Source organism: Heterocephalus glaber, unplaced genomic scaffold (assembly GCF_053883595.1).
Source record: "Heterocephalus glaber isolate CG9 unplaced genomic scaffold, H.glaber_assembly_v1.0 deba00001532, whole genome shotgun sequence".
NCBI lineage: Eukaryota > Metazoa > Chordata > Mammalia > Rodentia > Bathyergidae > Heterocephalus > Heterocephalus glaber.
In genome coordinates this window covers 9,737,781-9,759,705 of record NW_028258330.1, presented here as the reverse complement: position 1 = coordinate 9,759,705, position 21,925 = coordinate 9,737,781, and the positions used below count along the sequence as shown (strand labels likewise).

The window sequence follows — 21,925 nt, the reverse complement described above, 5'->3', positions numbered from 1 at the left end:
TCATTGATTGATACTGGGTTGTTTAGAATTTTTAGGTCATCTTCGTTCAACTTTGTAATTCGCACTTATCTAGGAATCTGTCCATTTCTTCTGTGTTTTCCATCTTATTGGCATATAGATTCTTGAAGTAGGTATTGATGATCCTCTGGATTTCTGCTGGGTCTATTGTAATTTCACCCTTTTCATTCCTAATTTCATGGATTTGGGCCTTTTCTTTCCTTTTTGTGATAAGGTTGGCTAAGGGTTTGTCAATTTTGTTTATTCTTTCGAAGAACCAACTCTTGGCTTCATTGAATTTTTGTACTGTTCTCTTAGTTTCCATTGCATTGATTTCTGCTCTGCTCTTTATAATTTCCTCCCTTGTATGAGCTTTGGGTTTGTCCTTCTTTTCTTTTTCTAGAAGCTTGAGGTTCAGTATCAGGTTGTTTAATTGGGCTCACTCTGTTTTCCTAATATGAGTATTCACTGCTATAAGTTTCCCTCGTAAGACTGCTTTTATTGTGTCACATAAATTCTGATGTGTTGTATTCTCATTGTCATTTAATTGAAGGAACTCTGAAGTTAAATTTCTAAAAATTCTCATTTTCCAATCCCTCAATTCCAATTTGATTAAAAAGCATTTCACACTTATGAGTTGAATCCAGTTAAGAATTAACAGAATTAGGGCCAGGGATATAGTTCAGTGGTTCTGCCACCTGCCTCTCAAGTGCAAGGACCTGAGTTCGATCCCTGGTACCAAAAAAAAGAGAATTAACAGAATTCACCATCTCAAGGAATTCAGATGTTTCCTCTTCTCTACTGTTCTCACTTTTAAAAACAAAACAGCTGAAGTAACTTGTTATGTCCAATGAGACAGTGAGTTGAGGGGAGAATCTAGCTGTTCTGCTTATCTCCTCATTTTACAGAACAGACACCCACTGACTAACAAGATCACATTGCAGGGCTGGGGATTAAGCTCAGTGGTGCTCCTACCTGCCTCGCAAGCACACGTCCCGAGTTTGATCCTCGGTACAAAAATAAAAAAAAAAAATCACACTGGACAAGTCATTGAACCCCTACAGACTAGATTTTTTTATTTTATTTTTAATTGTATCAGTACATATTAGTTATACAGAATAATAGGTTTCATATTGCCACATCTGAATAACATGTATATAATATACTTCGATTTTCATTCTCCATCATCCCCCTTTACCTTCCCTTCCCCAGATGCCTTTATTCATCTCTAACAGTCTCTCTTCTATGTTCATGCCATCTCTTTATTTTATTTTTAAATTTCACATATGATAGAAAACACACAATATTTGACTTTCTGATTCTGGGTTATTTGACTTAACATGATGATTTTCCGTTCCAACTGTTTTCATTCTTTATGACTGAGGAAAATTACACTCTCCATATATACCACATTTTCTTTATCCATTCATCAGTTGACAAGCCCCTAGGCTAGTTCCATAGCATAACTTTTGTGAATTCCGCTGCAACAAACATGAGTATACAGGTGTATTTATAGCATACTAACTTTAATTCTTTCAGAAATATTCCAGAGAATACTATAGCTAGATTAAATCATACCTCTATTTTGTAAGGAACCACCTATTTCCATCATAGTTGTACTTGTTTACATTTCCACCAACAGTGTTGAAGGGTTCCTCTCTCCCTGAATTCTCACTAGCATTTACTGTCCATTCTCATCAGCATTTACCAGCATAACCTTCTGATTGGGAGGAGATGGAACCATAATGTAGTTTTGAATTACATTTCCCTCATGGATAAAAATGTTGAACATTTTCTCAGATACTTATTGGCAACTTGTACCCCTTTTGAAGTGTCTGTTCAATTCATTTGCCTGTTTATTGTTTGGTTTAATTGAAGTTTTTTCAGTTCTTTATATATTTTGGAAATCAATTCTCTGTCAGAAAAGTAGCTGGCAAAGATTTTCTCCTATTGTGTAGGCTGTCTTCACTCTGTTGATCCCTTCCTTTGCTGGTCAGAAGCTTTTTAATTTGATGCAATCCCATTTGCTGATTCTTGCTATTATTTCTTGTGCTACTGGAGTCCATTCAGGAAATCTTTGCCTGTGCCTATGACCTCAAGTGTTTCCCCATGTTTTCTTCTAGCAGTTTCAAAGTTTGAAGTCTTTCATCCATTTTGAATTTATTTTGCAGAAGATGACAATAGGATCTAGCTTCACTCTCTCTATATATAGGCAGTTTTTCCAGCATCTTTTGATAAAGCAGCTCTCTTTTCTCCAATGTATGGTTTTTCGTCTCTTTGTCAAAAATAAGATGGCTGTAGTCACATCGGTTTGTTTCTGTGTCCTTTATTATATTCCACTGGTCTACATTTCTATTTTTGTGCCAGTATAATGCTGTTTTTGTTACCATGCCTATGTAGTATTGTGACCCCTCTAGCATTGCTCAAGTTTCTGTAGTTATTCTGCATTGTTTGGACTTCCATGTGAAATTTATGATTGTTTTTTCCTAGTTCTTTGGAGAACAGCATTTGTATTTTGATTGGATTTATACTAAATCAGTAGATCACTTTTGGTTATATGTCCATTTTAAAAATATTAAATCTATTGTTCCATGAACAAGAAAGACCTGCCCATCTTCTAGTGTCTTCTTCAATTTCTTTCTTCAGTATTCTATAATTTTCATTGTAGAGGTCTTTCACCTCCTTGGCTAGGCTTATTCTTAGGGATTTTTTAGTGGTGGGGGGGTTGCTGTTGTTAATGTAATTAATTGTTTTTCTGATTCATTTCTCAATGGGTTTATTATTGGTGTATAGGAAAGCTACCGATTTCTTTTTTTTAAGCTACTGATTTCTGTAAGCTGACTTTGTACCCTGCCACTTTGCTGGATTTACCAGATCTAAAAATCTTTTGGTGGCATTTTTAAGGTTTTCCAAGCAAAGGATTATCACCTGCAAATAAGGACAATTTGGCTTCTTCCTTTCCTATGTCCATCCTTTTTATTTCTTTGTCTAATTGCTCTGGCTAAACTTTCAAGTACTATATTGAACAGATGTGGTGAAAACAGATACCCTTTTCTTGTTCCTGATTATAGAGATGCTTTCAGTTTTTTTCCTACTCCATGCAATGTTGGTTAGAGGTTTGTCATATATAGATTTTTTTTTTTTTTGCAGGGATCAAACTCAGGACCTTGTCCTTGAGAGGCAGGCGCGGTGCCACTGAGCTAAATCCCCCACCCCTGTCATATATAGATTTTATTACAGTAAGGTAAGATCCTTTTACACCTAGTTTCTTCAAGATTTCCATCATGAAAGTGTGCTGAATTTTGTCAAAGGCTTTTCTTGCATTTATTGTGATTATGTGATTCTTTTCATCCTTGATTCTGTTTATGGGTGTATTACATTTATTGATTTACATATTTGAATTCATCCTTCTATCCCTAGGATGAAACAAATATGATTACTTGGTCATGGTATATGTTCTGTTTAATATGTTGTTGAATTTACTTGCAAGAATCTTACTGAGGATTTTTCTTTCTATGCTCATAATGGACACTGGTCTGTAGATCTCTTCCTTTTGGTGAAATGTTTATCCAGTTTGGGTATCAGGGTGATACAGCCTTTGTAAAATGAATTTGGAAGTATTTTCTAAGCATTTCTCTTTTTATTTCACAGAATAGTTTGAGGAATGTTGATATTAGTCCTTTAGAGGTCTGACAAAATTCAACAGTTAATCCATGCAGTCCTGGGATTTTCCTAATTGGAAGACTTTATTGCTGCTTTTTTCACTTCGTTGGTTATGTTAAGTCCTAAGTATTTAATTTTTCTTGTTATGGTTTGTGCTAGATGTCCCCCTGAAGCCTCATGCAGCCATAGGGTTTTTTCAGAGGTAGCTGAATCTAGAGTGTGTGACAATGGGATTAAGCGTGTGTGATTACTAAATCAGTTCACTGATTGGTTTGGCACTGCCCTAATCCCAGTAGTCTGGATAAGATAAAAGGGGCAGAAAGACACTGTTAAGATCCACTGTTGTTTTGCTACCTTCAGTCTGCCATGAATGGTTGCCCCTCTCCCATGTGCCACTCTGCCTTGAAGCTAGCCAATTATGAACTGAATCCTCTATAAACTGTGAGCTACATAAACCTTTCCCCTCTTAACTTTGGGAATAGGGTATTTTGTCAGCAATAAGAAAAGATAATGCCATTGTGAATGGCAATGTTTTCCAAATTTCTTTCTCAGTGGGTTTACTGTCAGTATAGAGGATCGCTATTCATTATTGCGTGATTTTGTATCCTGTTGTTTGGTTAGTTTAAAAAAGGGCTAATCATCTTGTTTATCTTTTCAAAGAAATAATTTTTTGTTTCACTGATCCTTTGTATTGTTAAGACTCCATTTCATTAATTTCAGCTCTTACCTTTATTATTTATTTCCTTCTATTAGTTTTGGATTGGTTTGGTCTTTTTCTAGGACCTTGAGATGTATCATTAGGTTTATTTGCGAGCTCTCAGACTTTGAGAACCCTCAGGCACTTATATAGTCTTCCCTCCCTTAAATGTATCTACATTGTTTGAGGCCACAGAGTCTCCTATGTTGTGTTTCAATTACGATTTGACTCTAGCAATTTTTAAATTTCTCCCTGGCTTCTTCAATGACCCACTGATCATTCAAAAGTATATTATTCAATCTGCATGTGCAGTTTCTATGATTTCTCTTATTGATGATTTCTAGTTTTATTCCATTGTGATCTGATAGGATCCATGAGATTATTTCAATTTTTTTGTATCTGTTACAACATACCTTATGGCCTTAAATATCATTTATTTTGGAGAAAGCTCCACATGCTCCTGAAAGGAATGGGTATTCCACTGCTACAGGATGGAACACTGTGTAGATGTCTGTTAAATCCATTTAATCTATAGTATAATTTAACTCTGATATTTCCTTGTTGATTTTTTTATCTGGGTGACTTAGCTCTTTGTGAGAATAGGCTATTGATGTCACTGACTGTGTAGTTGTATATGGGTCTGTTTGTCCCTTCATGTTGAGTAGTGTCTGTTTTATGAAATTGGGAGCATCAATATTTAATGCATATGCATTTAAAATCATTATATCTCCTTGGTAGATTGTTCCCTTTACTAAAATGCAGGACCTTCTTTGTCTATTTTGGCTCATTCTGAACTTGAAATCTCCTTTGTCTGAGTATAGTTATTTCTCTTTGCTTTTAGATACCATTTGCATAAAATATTGCTTTTGATCCTTTTACTCTATGTATTTCTTTGCTGGTGAGGTGAGTTTCTTATAGGTAACATATTGTTGGGTCTAGCTTTTAAATATAATCTGTTAGTCTATATCTTTTAATTAGAGAATCAAGACTACATTCAGGTTATTATTGAAAGGTATGTACTAATTGCTATTATTGTTATTTTTCTTATGTTGGAGTCTTTCCTAATACTAATTTGTTAGTCTATCCTTCCTTTTCTGTTTGTAATGTTCCTTTACGTATCTTCTGTAATGCTGCCTTAGTAGTCATGAATTCCTTTAGTTTCCACTTAGCTTGGAAGGTTATTTCTCCTTCGAAGGACAGTTTTGCTGGATATAGAAATATAGATAATCAGTTATTTTCTTGAGGATCTTGAAATATTCTTTCATGCCTTCCTGGCTTTTAGAGTTTCTGCTTAGATATCTTAGATATTTATATGGGTTGGCCTTTACAAATAAGTTAGTCTTTTTTTTCTCTTACGGCTTTGTGTTCTTTCTTTGTTCTGCTGTCTCGACATTTTCACTATAGCACAATATGGAAAGGTTTTTTCTGATCAAGTCTGTTTGTGGTTCCAAATGCCTCCTGTGGTAGAATGTCCACATCTTTCTCAAAATTTGAAAAATTTCTGCTATTATTTCACTGAATTGATTTTCTATGGCTTTAATCTACATTTCAAACTCCTACTATATGCCAAAGACTGTTAGCCTTGTTTTTTCAATCATATCCCAGTGGTCTTATGTCATTCCTTCTGTATATTCTCTGTGACTTCCAAGCTCTGAAAGCCTCAGACCTCATTGACAAAAGGCTCCTATTGCTAATCATCCATTCCCTTATCTGCACTCCAAAGAGAGATCTGTATTGTTTGACTATACCAATCACACCTGGCCCAATCAGCAAACTTCTCTGCTATTTGGTGGTCAAATCATACCTTCTCCAATGAGACATAAAACCTTTCCAGGTGTGTCCTTCCACAGACACTTTCAGCCTGAGGGAGCCACACAGAGTTTCCTTATATCTTATAGCTACTCTTTATCACACTTAATTCTTATGATAAACTTCATTTCTTTAATTAACCATATGGTTTATCTCCTGATATGACTTGGAAGTACTACATCTACTTTGTCTCAAAATCTAAATCCATTAGTATTTTCACTTTTCCACTGACAATTTCCTCAAAAAGTCTCCATTTCTTCTCTATCCTCAGACCATTCTCATTCCCTACCATCTCTCTCATATACTCTTCTCAAAAATACCATTTTATTTTTCAAGAACATATACAGGCTGTCTCCTTCCTATCAAATAAAAGATGAGTTCTTTCTCTAACATGTTAAGGTCCTCCATGACTTGGCCTCCCCCGGCATCATCTGACTGGCTCAGCCCCATTGCTTCCTTCTCTATAGAATCATTAGGTGTTGGGCCCTCACAAGGTCTAATCCCATCATTACATCTGTGTTCATGCTACTGTCTTCCCCTTCTTTGCCCAATTATACTAGAGGCTTCTGGGGCCAGTTCTAAAAGCCTCTAGTCCACACATTCTGTTGTGGTAATTCTTCCTATACTTCTGTCTGTTATGTTTTCCACACATAATAAGGACATTATATTCTGTTTTCATTCTCTAAGTGACAACACTCTCCAGTGAGATACTCTTTCTCAGTAATTTGTCTGTGCATGATATACTACCCTAAGCTGTGGTAACTCTGATTCATATTTCTTCTATAACTTCCCATGCCTTTGCACAGTAGTATGCCCAATGTCACATGATGGTGAAACCAGACTAAGTTAAATGGTCTTAATTCAAAGTAGCAGTTATATAGCCAACTGTAGCTAATGCATGTAAAACATTTCTACATATTAGAGAAAGGTACCCCTTCTTGTAGGCAGATGCAGCTTAATAGCCATTTACATGACTTGACAAATGGTGACCAGACAGGATTTCATCTCAACCCTATGCAAAGATACATGACGTACTGGATCCAGGAATACAATGCTAAGTTTATCAAAAGAGTAAAAGGGTATTACAAAAACTTTTATAGCAGTCTTTTGAATTTTTTTTAGAATTTTATTCTACTATACATCACTCTAATTCCAGACAATGTCTCATCAATTGGCATTAAATTAGTTAAATGGCATATTTAAAGGTTTAGTAGCTATTGTGGTGGAATTTCAATTCATAACTAATATTAACTTATGATCTAACTCTATGCTAGACCTCTGAACTAAGTCTAGAGATACAAATGAATCAGGTAACCACCTGATTCATGATGCTTACAGCCCAGTGACAGGCTCTATATTTAGAAGAATGTCATTTCCCTAATGTTATACTTACTGATAAACTTGTTTTGCATAGTCTCCAACAGAGCTTGGTGAGCATCTTCAGCTTGTAAAGCATGTGAACATTCTCTAGCCAGTATAGTGCGCACAAGATGTTCTCCACATCCTAGAAGTCAAAGGAAACCAACAGTGGTTGAAGAAAAGTAGTGTTGAACACTCTGCTTGTCTCACTAGTATTAAAATACTTTTGTGTGTCACTTAGTAAGTAGCTATAAGAAGAACAACTCAGTGAGGGATGAAATGACTTCTATGATCAATCTGGTAATTTTAATAATGAGATTTGGCTAAAACTGAAGAATCTCAAAAGGAAAACAAGAAAAAGAAAAGAAAGCCCTTTCTCATAGAGATAATTTCCATAATACAGGAATGTACAGTCTCTAGGAATTTCCTAAGGTTCTGTTTCATTCCTACCACTGGGCAACTAAAAGTAATCCTCTTGTTTTTCATTTGGTTGTGTTCACTTAGTCTTCCAGGCAATAAATGGCCACCCACAACCACCATCCATTTCCCCTCTAGCAACCTACTCGCCTGGGTGCAGGGGAGAAATCGAGGCAGCCAAGGGGCATACAGACCCACTTTCAACCTACTTTTCACCACAGTGTCACCATATATAAACAGTTATAGAATGGTGCAATAAAAAATAGCATTTTTCTCACCTAATAACTCACAGCTTTCAGGGTAAAAACTCTAGTTCTAATGAAAAAGTGGGTTTTAACCCTGAGGTAAACTTGAACCATTCATACATACTAAGTAAGGGCAGACATAGGAGCAGGATGCAGGGACTGGTGGATACTGCCTAAAATTCCACTAGTTTCTATGTTAAAAGTAGAAACTACTTGCAAAAGTAGAGACAAAGGAATTTTAATTTAAAGACTGATGAATATTAATTAAAAATTTCTGAAGAAACAGCCTTCCTTTACCCTAGAAATACAAAACTTAAAAACAAACAAGACTTTTAAAAATTACTGAATGCCACTTATAAAATCAATATACTAAATAAAATGTCAGCATCCTCTAGCTCAAACAAGAACAGTACATATGCAAGACCTTTACAAAGATTCTGTCATTTAAAAATGTTTTTTCTTTAAAAGTAATTCCTCCCAAAAGTGTTATATTATATATATTTGTAAAACTCAATTTTAAGTCACTTTATACTTTGCCATAAATAACAGGTAAGTGTAAATGCAAATATCTCTGCAAATATCTACATTTGAAAGAAGATTTAATAGTAATTTAATAGATAACTTTGTTGACAGGATTATAGGAATCCCTATTTTGTTAATTTTTGCTATATTATTTTTATAATCAGAAAAAGCTAACAATAAAGGTAACAGAAAAAAAATGCTTTAACACTTACTACATAGAGACACTGTAATAAACTCATGAAACTCCATAAATGTTAAGCCAGGCATGGTGGTGCATGCCTGTAATCCCAGCTCTGGAAGCTGAGGCAGGAGGACTGCTATGAATTCAACTACCTGGTGAGACCCTGTCTCAAAAAAATAAACAAACAAACAAAAAAACTTCCCAAGTGTTAATCCCCTCCTGTACATATTTGATGTTGAACAGTTAAAAGTTATACATTAGGAGAATAATAATTCTTAGGAAATTGGGATAGTGTAAGCTAAATGAATATCCAGAAGTTTACGAGCACGTGTCTCAAGTCAGTTAAACTACATAAAGTTCACATTACATAAAAAATACACAATGTGTGTCAGGGAGATTTTTTTCCTCTGTTGTAATAGGAAAATATATATGGTTTTCCCAATGATTGATTTTTACTAAGAAACTGTTAACATGAGTTATAGTCCATGACATATATTACTTTTAACATAAATGCATGATATCAAAAGCTTGTTCTTCTATAAGTTCCAAACGAAGAAAACTTGACTTCTGTGGTTTTAAGTAAAACCACAAAATTCCAAGGTTTCTTAGAATATGTTACCATAGAGTTAAAGTGTGACTCAAAGGCAAATAGTTCCATTTTCCATTCACAAATATTAGAAATAAATCTTTCATTGCATCCTCTTTTTATCCTCCGATAAAAATTACCACCCCATCTTTCTCACCATACAGACACATACTCCCATATGGCAGAATGAGCAAATGCAAACAACAGCAAAACAAACAAAAAATACAGATGGATTATATCAAGAAGTACAAATAATAAAAGAGGTCTATTACTATTAAACTTTTTCTGTAATGAAACAAATAGTAAATATTTTATGCTTTGGTCACGCGGAAGACGCTGAATCACCCCGCTGCAGACAGGCAGGTCTGCCCACACCCTACTGAGGTCCCCAGTCCCGCAGAACACGCTGAATCAGCCCGCTGCAGACAGGCAGGCCTGTGCAGGCTCTACCGAGGTCCTGAGTCATGCGGAAGATGCTGAATCACCCCAGTGCACATAGGCAGGTCTGCCCACACCCTGCCCAAGTCCCCAGTCCCGCGGAACACACGCCGATAGCCCACTGCACACAGGCAGGTCTGTGCACGCCCTACCGAGGTCCTGAGTCACGCGGAAGACACCGAATCACCCCACTGCAGACAGGCAGCCACCTGATTCCACATTACAAAGGCGCAGAGGACACCAGACCACCAGACCAAGGTACTGAGTACAACTGTTCCCAGCCCAGAGGTAGGGGCTTCTGAGCCGTCGTCCCACTGCTCCTGCTCCAGAGGAAGGGGCTTCCCAGTCACCATCCCTCCCACCACTCCTGCCCAGAGGGAGGGGCTTCTGAGCCACCATCCCACTGTTCCTGGTCCAGAGGAAGGGGTTTCCCAGCCACCATCCCTCCGGCTGCTCCCAGCCCACAGGAAAGGGCTTTTGGGTCACCATCCCTACCGCTAATCCCGGCCCCTGTCCCACCTCGCCCACCTCAGAGGAGGTAATCCATGCAGGCTATAACAGACCCCGGCACCAGTCGAAATGAGAAAACACATAAATAGGTCTCAAAACCAGACTTCCAGATCACCTACAGCAACCCCAAAGGGAAATGACAGGGAACACTCTGATACTCAACCACCTGGACCTACGGGAACTGGCAACAAAAGGGGATCTGGAAAAAATGAAATCAGAAATAATTTCTCAGATAACAGGAGAAATTGTGCCCTTAGTGCAAGACATTATTAATAAATCTAGAGAGGAATGAGGAACATGATGGAATCCCAACATAAGAAACAAATGGAATAGATAAAACAGATGCAAATAGATTTCCAGGACATGAAAAACTCCACTGAAAGTCTACACAGCAGAATGAGCCAGTGTGAGGAAAGAATTTCAGATATAGAAGATAAGATTGCAATTAGTGACCAGGAAAAGAAAAATTATAAGGGAACATGAGAAATCAATCCAGCAGCTGCTAGATGATGCAAAGAAGAATAACATAAGACTGATCGGAGTCAATGAAGAAACAGGAGAGAGTGCAGATGACATAAAAAATTTCTTCACAGAAATAATGGCAGAACACTTCCCAAGCAGGGGAAAAGAGCTTGACATACAGATAAGTGAGGCATATAGGACTCCAAATAGCCTTGATCAAAAAAAATCTACACATAGACATATAATTGTTAAGATTCCAGAAACACAACAGAAGAACAAAGTTCTCCAAGCAGTCAGAGAAAAGAAACAAATCACATACAAAGGAAAGCCCATCAGAATCACAGCTGACTTCTCAACACAAACCATCAAGGCAAGAAGAGCTTGGAGTGACATATTCCAAGCCCTAAAAGAAAACAGCCTCCAACCCAGATTGATGTACCCTGCAAAACTAGCTTTCAAAATGGATGGACAAATAAGATACTTTCATGACAAAGAGCACCTTAGGAACTTTGTGAATACCAAACCAGCACTCCAAAGAATTTTACACAATAGCCTAGGAACAGACATTGAGGATCACAACCCCAGGAAGCAAAGCAAAATGAACCCATCTGGCATGACAAGAAATTAAATGGAAAGGGGGAGAACCCAACAAAAAGAAAAACTCATGGCAATGACAAGTCAATATGTTTCAGTTATAGCCATCAACGTTCATGGTCTCAATTCACCAATCAAAAGAAATAGACTGGCAGAATGGGTCAAGAAGCAAAATCCAACAATATGCTGCATACAACAAACACACTTAATTCAAAAGGAAACTCATAGACTGAAAGTTAAAGGGTGGAAAACAATACTGCATGTGACAGGAACCCGAAAAAAAGCAGGAGTAGCTATCCTCTTTGCAGATCAAGTAGATTTCAAACCAACACTGATTAAGAGAGATGAAGAAAGACACTACATCCTTGTAAAGGGAAGAATCCAAGAGGAAGAGATGACAATCATAAATATCTATGCACCAAACACTAGTGCCCCCAACTATATAAAACAAATACTAACAGACATGAAAAGTCACATATGCACTAATACAATTGTAGTGGGGGACCTCAACACCCCACTGTCACAAATAGATAGCTCAACTAAAAATAAGAAATGAAATACCAGAACTCAATCGAACTCTTGAACAAATGAACTTAACAAATGTTTACAGAGTCTTTCACCCAATAAAATCAGAATATACATTCTTCTCAGCAGCACATGGGTCATTCTCCACAATAGACCACATACTCACACATAGAACATGTTTAAGTAAGTGCAAAGGAAATGAAGTTATCCCCTGTATGTTATCAGACCATAGTGCAATGAAATTGGAGATCCATAGCAAAAGAAACTCAAAAATTTCATAAACATGTGGAAATTGAACAACACACTTCTGAATAACCAATGGGTCACAAAGGAAATTATAGAAGAAATCAGACAGTTCCTTCAATTAAATGACAATGACAACATACCGGAATTTATGGGACACAATGAAAGCAGTCTTATGAGGGAAATTTATAGCAGTGAATATGCATATTAGGAAAACAGAACGAGACCAATTAAATAATCTGATGCTGAACCTCAAGCTTCTAGAAAAAGAAGAGCAGGACAACCACAAAGCGCATACAAGGGAAGAAATTATAAAGATCAGAGGAGAAATCAATGCAATGGAGACTAAGAGAACTATACAAAAAAATCAATGAAGCCAAGAGTTGGTTCTTCAAAAGAATCGACAAAATTGACAAATCTTTAGTCAACCTTGTCAGAAAAAGGAAAGAAAAGGCCCAAATCCATGCAATTAGGAAGGAAAAGGGTGAAATTACAACAGACCCAACAGAAATACAGAGGATCATCAATACCTACTTCCAGAACCTATATGCCAATAAGATGGACAACACGGAAGAAATGGACACATTACTAGATACATATGAATTACCAAAGTTGAATGAAGAAGACTTAAAAATTCTGAACAACTAAATATCAACCAATGAAATTGAAAATGTAATTAAAAACTTATCAACTAAGAAAAGCCCAGGCCCTGATGGCTTCACTGCTGAATTCTACAAGACATTTAGAGAGAAACTGCTGCCACTACTGTTTAAACTCTTCAATGACATTGAAAGGGAAGCAATACTCCCAAATTCATTCCTGGAAGCAAGCATCACCTTGATCCCCAAAGCAGAGAAAGACCCAACTGAAAAAGAGAACTATAGGCCAATCTCATTAATGAACATAGACGCAAAAATCCTTAATAAGATAATGGCAAACAGAATGCAGAAGATCATCAAGAAGATCATACACCCTGATCAAGTGGGATTCATCCCAGGGATGCAGCGATGGTTCAATATACACAAATCAATCAATGTAATACAGTATATCAATAGAGCCAAGGACAAAAACCATATGATTATCGCCATAGATGCAGAAAAAGCATTTGACAAAATCCAACATGCATTTATGATAAAAATCCTACAAAAAATTGGAATACATGGTCTCTACCTCAAACTGATAGAAGCCATCTATGAAAAACCAACAGCCAATATCATACTAAATGGTCACAAACTGAAATCCTTCACACTAAAATCAGGAACAAGACAACGATGTACACTATCACCAATCTTGTTCAATATAGTTCTGGAAACATTAGCCACAGCAATTAGATAAGAGAAAGAAACAAAAGGAATAAAGACAGGCAATGAAGAAGTAAAATTGTCATTATTTGCAGATGACATGATACTCTATATATATTAGACCCCAAGAACTCCACCAAAAGTCTTCTACACTTAATAACCAAATTCAGTCAAGTAGCTGGTTACAAGATCAACACACAAAAATCAATACCTTTCCTCTACATGAATGACAGACTCACTGAGAGAAAAATAGGGCAAATAAATCCTTTCACAATAGCATCCAAAAAACTGAAATACCTAGGAATCATCCTAACAAAAGAAATCAAAGACCTCTTCTCTGAAAACTATGGCACTCTGAAAAGAGAGATTGAAGATGATATCAGAAAATGGACAGATATCCCCTGCTCCTAGGTAGGAAGCATTAATATAGTGAAAATGGCCATACTTCCAAAACTGCTATATAGATTTAATGCAATTCCAATTGAGATCCCAGCAGCATACTTCATAGACCTCAAGAAAACAATCCAAAAAATTCATTTGGAGCAAGAAGAGACCCAGAATAGCAAAACCAATTCTAGGTAACAGAGACATGGCAGGGGGTATCACAATCCCCAACCTGCAACTCTACTACAAAGCTACTGTGATAAAAACAGCATGGTACTGGCAAAGAAACAGACCTGAGGACCAGTGGAACAGATTAGAAGATGCAGAAACAACGCCAGACACACTCAGCCATCTCATCTTTGACAAAGGAGCCAAACACCCTCACTGGAGGAAAGATTGCCTCTTTAATAAATGGTGCTGGAAAAATTGGGCAACTTGCCAAAGATTAAAACTAGACCTGTATCTCTCACCATGCACTAAACTAAAATCAAAATGGATTAAAGATCTAAATATTAAAATAGAAACTCTGAACCAGTTGGAACAGAGGTTAAGTAGAACCCTTGAAGACATCGCTGTAGGAAAAGATTTTATGAACAAAGCCTCAGTTGCCCGTGAACTAGCACAAACAATCAACAAATGGTATCTCTTATTAAAAAGCTTCTGCCCAGCAAGAGAAACCACCAGCAGTGTGAAGAGACAACCCACAACATGGGAAAAAATCTTCACCTGCTCTTCCTCAGACAAAGGCCTACTATCTCGAAACTATAAAGAAGTTAAAAAGATCAGATCTCCCAAATTTAAAGACCCAATCCAAAAATGGGCATCTGAAATGAACAGACATTTCTCAGACAAAGAAGTAGAAATAGCAAATAAATACATGAAAAAATGTTCAACATCACTGGTCATTCGAGAGATGCAAATGAAACCAAGGCTGAGACTCCACTTCACTCCAGAAAGAATGGCTGCTACCATGAAATCATCCAATAACAAATGCTGGTGGGGCTGTGGGGAAAGAGGAACCCTGCTCCACTGCTGGTGGGAGTGTAGACTTGTGCAACCACTGTGGAAATCAGTATGGAGATACCTCAAAGAACTAGGACTGGAAGTCCCATTTGACCCTGCTATTCCACTGCTGGGGATCTTCCCCAAAGAATTAAAAGAATAATACCACAGTGATATATGTGCACCCATGTTCATAGCAGCACAGTTTGTAATAGCTAAAACTTGGAAACAGCCCAAATGCCCATCAACTGGAGACTGGATCAAGAAAATGTGTTTTTTTTATAAAATGGAGTTCTACTCAGCCATAAAAAATGAGAAATTAGAGACATTTATACCTAAGTGGATGCACATTGAGGCGATACTCTTTAAGTGAAATAAATAGGACACACATGTGTAAATACCGAATAGTTTCTCTGGTGTGAGAAACTGAAAGTGTAAATAAGGACTAAATGTATAATAGGTAATGTGAAATAGGAAGAAAAGGGGCAAAGGCGAAGGAAGTGGGAGGGCTAGGGGAAAGGATAGAAGGGAATGGGATTAATATGAGAAAATGGAAAAATAGGAACAAAATCTTTGTAAATAGGGAGGAATAGAGGGGTTGAAGGGAGGGCTGGGCAAGGGTGAAAAATAAGAACCAAGAGAGACTATGTAAAGGTGCAAATTTCCAATGATGAATGTCATTATATTGTATACCTAAAATGTACCAATGATTAGAATGAATAATCGAAAATGTAAAATAGGAAGAAAAGGTCCAAAGGGATAGGGGTAGTGGGAGGCACAGGGGAAAGGAAAGAAGGGAAAGGAAAAATGATGAGAAATGGAAAAAACGGAAATAAAGTCTTTGTAAATAGGGAAGGGTGGAGGGCATGAAGGGAGGGCTAGGAATGGGGAAAAAATAAGAACCAAGATGCATTATGTAAAGGTACAATTCCCAATGAGAAATGTAATTGTGTTGTTTACCTACAATGTACCAATAAAAGAATTTAATACAAAAAAAAAATATTTTATGCTTTGCAGGCTACATGTGACTTCTGTTTATCAAATCTCTCCCCTCCACCTGTGAAATTTAACAAAATCATTCTTAAGTCATAAGCCATACAAAAACAGCCCGTGAACCAGCTTCAGCCCATATTCCTGTTTCCCTGATACTGAACAATCTGTAATACAAAGACAAAAGGGAAAGGAGATTATGATTTTAAAACAGCACAATCTGGAAGGAGAAGGAAAGGAGAGAGAGGTAGATTTTTCAAGAAACTACACAGAACTTTTCAAATTAAAAAATTATTTAAATCTCAACATATGTCAATCATCATATTAGAGGTAACTCAAGAGGAAAAACTAAAAGATAGACATAGCCATGTAAAAAAACACTTTAAGAGCAGTCTAGAATGATAAAGAGAAGGGAAATGAGGAGTTATGAGCCCTGAAGTGTAAAGTAAGAATGTCCAATGCAAACAGGGATTAAGAAGACAGTGTACAAGAGAACACTAAATACTTCAAGAGATGAGTAAGAATTTTCCAGAACTTAGTTATAAGTAAACCCTAAAACTGAAGATCCATACAGAGTTTCAGAGAACAGAAACAAACCCATCCTTAGGTGTACAGTAGTAAAACTCTGCACTGATGACATCAAGAAAAATATTAAAAACTAACCATAAAGAAAAAATAATCTACAAAGAAATTCAAAAATTTTAAAATTAAACTGATAGTTCAATATCATCAAATAAAAAAGACCAGGCAACTGAGCTAGAAGATGATAAGGCAAAACACAAAGAGCAAAAACCTTGTCAGCCTAGAATCCTAGAGTGTGAATATAGTTTCAGGAACATAACGAGATTTTGGCTCTCAGCTCATGTCTATTCTGCCCAACACTACTCTTTGACATAACTCCTGATGATTTTAATATTGATCTACATAATTCTCCTAGTATAGTGGCTTCTAGCTCCTCTGATATCCTCTCAAGTTATCCAAACTCCCTTATAAAAGCACTCCCACAACTGTCATCAGCACTAAAGTTAACTACCCTGCAGTCTCGACTGCAGCCAGCCAACTACTCCAATCTTCATGGCTTGCCCCCTGAGCAATCCAGCCCAACATTCCCTCCACCTAGCCCAAAACTGCCACCCTTAATTCTACTGCTTTTTAAATATTCCTCTCCCTCTTTAGGTCCTCACTCTGTTCTTATTCAGCTAAAATTCCAGACTTCAGCAATTTATATCCATCCCCTCATTCCTGAAAGCATCTGTTTCTCTCACTTCATCAAACTTCTCTGGCAAAAACTCACCCTGCAGTATCAGTCAGAATAGCTACACTGGGTAGCAGAAAGAAAAAAAAAACCCCAAATCTCAGTTACTTAACATAACAAAAATGTAGTTCTGATTGTTACCGGTTTTACCTGGGTCACCTGAAAGATCAGCTCCACATACTGAGGAAAAGACCTAGGGAGACAGAAGCTCCAATCCCTGTAAATGTACTATTAGAATCATATACTACTCCAAGAGAATAGGAGGGCCACCCATGGGTGTTTTGCTGCTTCAGCCTGGAAGTGACATGTATTATTTCCATTCCAGTCCTTTAGCAGAAATAGGTATATGTTCCCAGGCAACTGCAAAGGGATTGTGAAATATGAGGGAGTATATGGATATTTGGGAACATTAAATTAAATGTCTTTGTCACACCTGCCTAAAAGCCAACTTTTCATGACTGCTTCCCTACGCCATGTAATACCACTCAGGGAAACCATTTCTAGAATATCTTTTTGTGGATTTGTTTAGAATCCAGGAAAAAGAGCAAAATCCTATAAAAACTAGAAGAATTAATAGAGTATCTTTATTTCTCCCTCATCTAGATGTTTCCAACAATGCCATCATTTTTGTACTGAATACACGGGCCTATAATTACAAAAAGTTTCTGTATCTTCGATAAAGGAGGATCAATCAGCAAGGTTCTGTTTAGAAGGTGATAGCTTGGCCAGGCATAATCTCAGCACTTGGGAGGCTGAGGCAGGAATAACCACGGGTTCAAGGCCAGCCTAGGCTACACAGTGGATTCAAGGCCAGCCTGAACCACACAGCAAGACTCTGTTAAGAAAGAAAGATAGAAAGAAAGAAAGAGAGAGAGAGAAAGACAGAAAGAGAGAAAGAAACAAAGAAAAAATAGCTTGTTCATATTATTCACTCATTGCACTCATTCATGCAACTGTTCTTATTCTTTCCCTCTTGCATCTCTTTCCTCTCACACACATACACAAACCTTCTTTAAGGTCTGTAAGATAAAGGTTAATATTATTTATGCTGCAATCAGACTCACATTTCATCACAACTGGGTGACTTTGAGACTTTTTAAGCCTTAGCTGCAAAACAGGAACCAGGGTACGAGTTACCTCATGGAGTTGTCAGGAAGATGAAAGGACAAAATGCACATTAAGCATAGGACTGGTCACATTGCAAGGATCGAATAAATACTAGAACAAGGATAATGACTGCCTTAATGAAAATCACTTTCTATTATTTTCCCCTCTCTTGAGCATATTATTTATATTTTCTTTCATTCAAACAAGGTCATTCCCAGCTAACCTGAATCATCACTAAGAGACTAGAATTAAGAAGGAGTTTATCCTTTAATATTTAATTCTGAATGTCATGCTTCAAAGGAAACTAGCCTTCACTAAAAGTCAAATGATTACCTCGGTCAACCTCCCATTATCAAATCAAAACTTAATATGATAAAGATTTCTCTTAGTCTAACAGGAAAAAATTTTAACTGTGGTTATTCAGGAATTGTGGGTTATACATGATTTTTGCTTATTATTTATTCCTTTTGCTATTTCTCCAACTCCTATAATAAATGCCTATATTTTTTCTGTAACTTCAATATGACACTCTTGCACTCACAATAGTTTCTATAAAGGCAAGACTGTGAAGGGTAGGGGAGGGTTTCCCCTAGTGGGATTCGGTCCCCTGATTTCACCTGCCTGCATCTGGAGGGTGTGAGTGAATATCAACAGATGCCACTGGGCTTTACCTCACCTGTTCATCACCACTCATTCAGTTTTCCTACTTCAGCTCTAATGACACATGGAGCCTTCAAATTAAGATAATTAAATACAGGTAATGTAGCAACTCAGGAAAACCACACTGTCAAATTATGTTTTAGTTCCAAATGGCAAAAGTAAACTGAAAAGCTTTTGCAGTAAGGTTAGAGAAACAGGAAAATTACCAACTCTTGCTTGACATTTAACCTAACTGACCATTTTCAAACTTTTAAATCTTTATCACATGTCATAATCACAGCAGTGGTGTTATAAGCTACACTATTACAAAATGAACATGAGAAAAGGTCCTTATGTGTCCAGATTTTAATGCAGTGTTGAAATGGTTAAGGACTATGCTATGCTGTAATTCCTCCATAGGACCTCAAAATGAGATTAGCACTTTTTTTTTTTTGGTACCAGAGATCAAACTCGGGACCTTGTGCTTGCAAGGCAGGTGGCAGAACCACTGAGCTAAATCCCCGGCCCAAGATTAACATTTTTAAGCATAACTCATAATCTCAGAGATCTTTGTCCTCCTTGGCATGATTTATTTCTTCTATAAACCACTCCAACCTCAATTCTGATACAAAGAGGCCCCCAGATGGGAAAAAAGTGAAGTTGCATTCACAGGAGAGACATAACCCACATTCCTAGTCAGCCTGCACACAAGAGCACAGGATCAGCAGCAACAAAAGCTCACATTCAGTAAGTACCACTGGCACACCACACTTCTCCAGGGGTTACTGATGATTTTGAAGTATTTATGTCATCTTATAAACGCTGCCATTCACTCTCACTGTGGCTAGTGGGCATCTGAAAAAATCTTTCAACACATCCCTTGTTAGGAGTCCATAGGGACAGATAAGTAATGAGGAAAGGCCTTTCCAAATTTAAAAGGAAACATTTGGTACTTCAGTTTCCAGTATTGCAACATCTCTTTTTCAACAAAAGAATTTATTACACAGTACGTCACCTTTTCCCTGTCAGAGGATTTACTGCCAATTTTGGAGTTGGGTTACTTCTGGTTTTCAAGCCTGTCTTCTGAAATTAAAGAGAGGACTGCCTTAAAAGTGATAGAACACACATGACTTCAGTCTCCACAGTGTTCCCAGGGTTATCAAAGCTGGAAACTATTATGTAGAAGAGGAAAACATAACGACTTTTATAAAGAGATGGAATAGGTGGTGAGGATGTCTAATCCAGTCAAGTCCAAAGGTTATAGCTCACCAACACACATTTTGTGTTTCTCAAACACATATTCAGTTCTCTAATCTATAATCATTTTGGATATTTATAGTAATATGTCAAAATAACTCAACTTTCCATTTTCTCTTTGATAAATAATAACCAAAAGAAAAACCAATTTTATAATTATCACCTAGAGATATAGACTCTTAAGAACTAGGATGTAATTAACATATACTTTGGAATTTCATAATTACAGAGAAAGTGTTAGAACAGTTATAATTTAACACAGAGCATAGTGCTAGGCATATATGAGTTATGATCGAAAAATACAGTAACTTTAAATTGTAAAAATGTATTACACATTGCTATCAATTCTCCTTCCTTGGAACACACTTATCCCATTATTCTGCCCACTTTCTGAAGCAATTCTGGAAGTCATTTTTTGTTGAATATCTTTAGCTATGCTGTCATGGCTGCCTCAATCTCCTGAAATCAATTCAAAATATTTACCTTTCACAGTCATTTTGATTTTAAGGAAGGCTCAGAAATCTCACAGAACCAGATTCCACTGACGGGGTAGATACACCAAAATGTTTTTACAAGCCTGCCTTTCCACTGAACGGCACTTGGCAACAGACTTCACCATATTTTTTATCATACCTCATAAAGACACTTATAAAAGAGTACTTCCAGAACTGCTTCAAATAGTGGGGAAAATGATGGGATAAGTATGTTCAAAGCAAAGAAGAGTATTTTGAGAGGGATTAATGGCAATGTACCTTTTACTGTAACAAATTTTTTAAATTTAAACATGCACTGTACATTTTGATCAGCCCTTGTAGAACCTGCAATGGGTTACTTAGGATCTTAATGCCTAAGCTTCTTCATATAAAAAATTAAACTGCCTAGCATAAATGGTTATAAATTCCTCAAAGACAAAATATGTGAGTACTTTTAGAACTAGAATAACTTTCTGGTTAGGATTTAGTTAAAAGGCTTACGCAACACTCATACTGCTTATGAGAAAACTCTTTCCTAAAAACTGATAATTAATGAAACAGTATGTTTACATTAACTTCAACTACAGAGAACTTAACCTTTTAAAGGGAAAGAGAAAGTCACTGACTCATTGATTCACTATCAAATGATCAACTGCTGTATATCTAGAGCTTTTACAGACATCTCATTAAGACTTTTAAGACTTTAAGAAAATTATTTTACTAATTAATTAACTTGTGAAGAATGTATTATCATCTCTATTTGACAAGAAAAGTGAAATGCAAGAACTAAAATTCTAAAGTCTGTCTTGTAATTCCAAGTAATAAACAACTCGTTCCACAACTGTTACAGTGCCATGATACGAATAAAGGAGATACAAAGAAAACCCCAAAGCCTTTAAGATCTGACTCCATAATAAAGATCAAAGTAATAACTATCTGCAGACAAGTAAAGAGGTTCTGATACTAACACTTAGACTGCACACAGACCCCAATTTTAACTACAGACTTCAAGAAACAGTATGTCACTAAGCATATCCCAAATGAGCAACACTAATATCTGAGATTTCATTTGCCTCAAAGCCATCGTGTATATCTCATCACAAAAAAAAACAAAAACAAAAGAACCCAAGATCCAATTATAAATGTCTGCAAATATGTAGGTTAGTATATTTTGTTATACATATGGACTATATATGTGGCATACAGCCCACAAATAAAAAGAACGTAAGCATATTCCATAAATTTAACATACAACTATTAAACCAGGCA

General features: G+C 36.7%; 1 protein-coding gene across 16 annotated transcripts in view; it reads right to left on the bottom strand.

The window, feature by feature from the left end:
• Tasp1 (taspase 1) overlaps positions 1-21,925 on the bottom strand; it is a 408,843-nt gene that overhangs the window by 264,425 nt on the left and 122,493 nt on the right. For all 16 annotated transcript variants that reach the window (XR_015442068.1, XR_002393482.2, XM_087189061.1 and 13 more), the window contains one exon: positions 7,560-7,670. Coding sequence is in view for 14 of the 16 variants with exons in the window: in XM_087189061.1 (XP_087045187.1) it covers positions 7,560-7,670 (111 nt within the window). In the remaining 2 variants the exon portion in view is untranslated. The remainder of the gene's footprint in view (positions 1-7,559; positions 7,671-21,925) is intronic.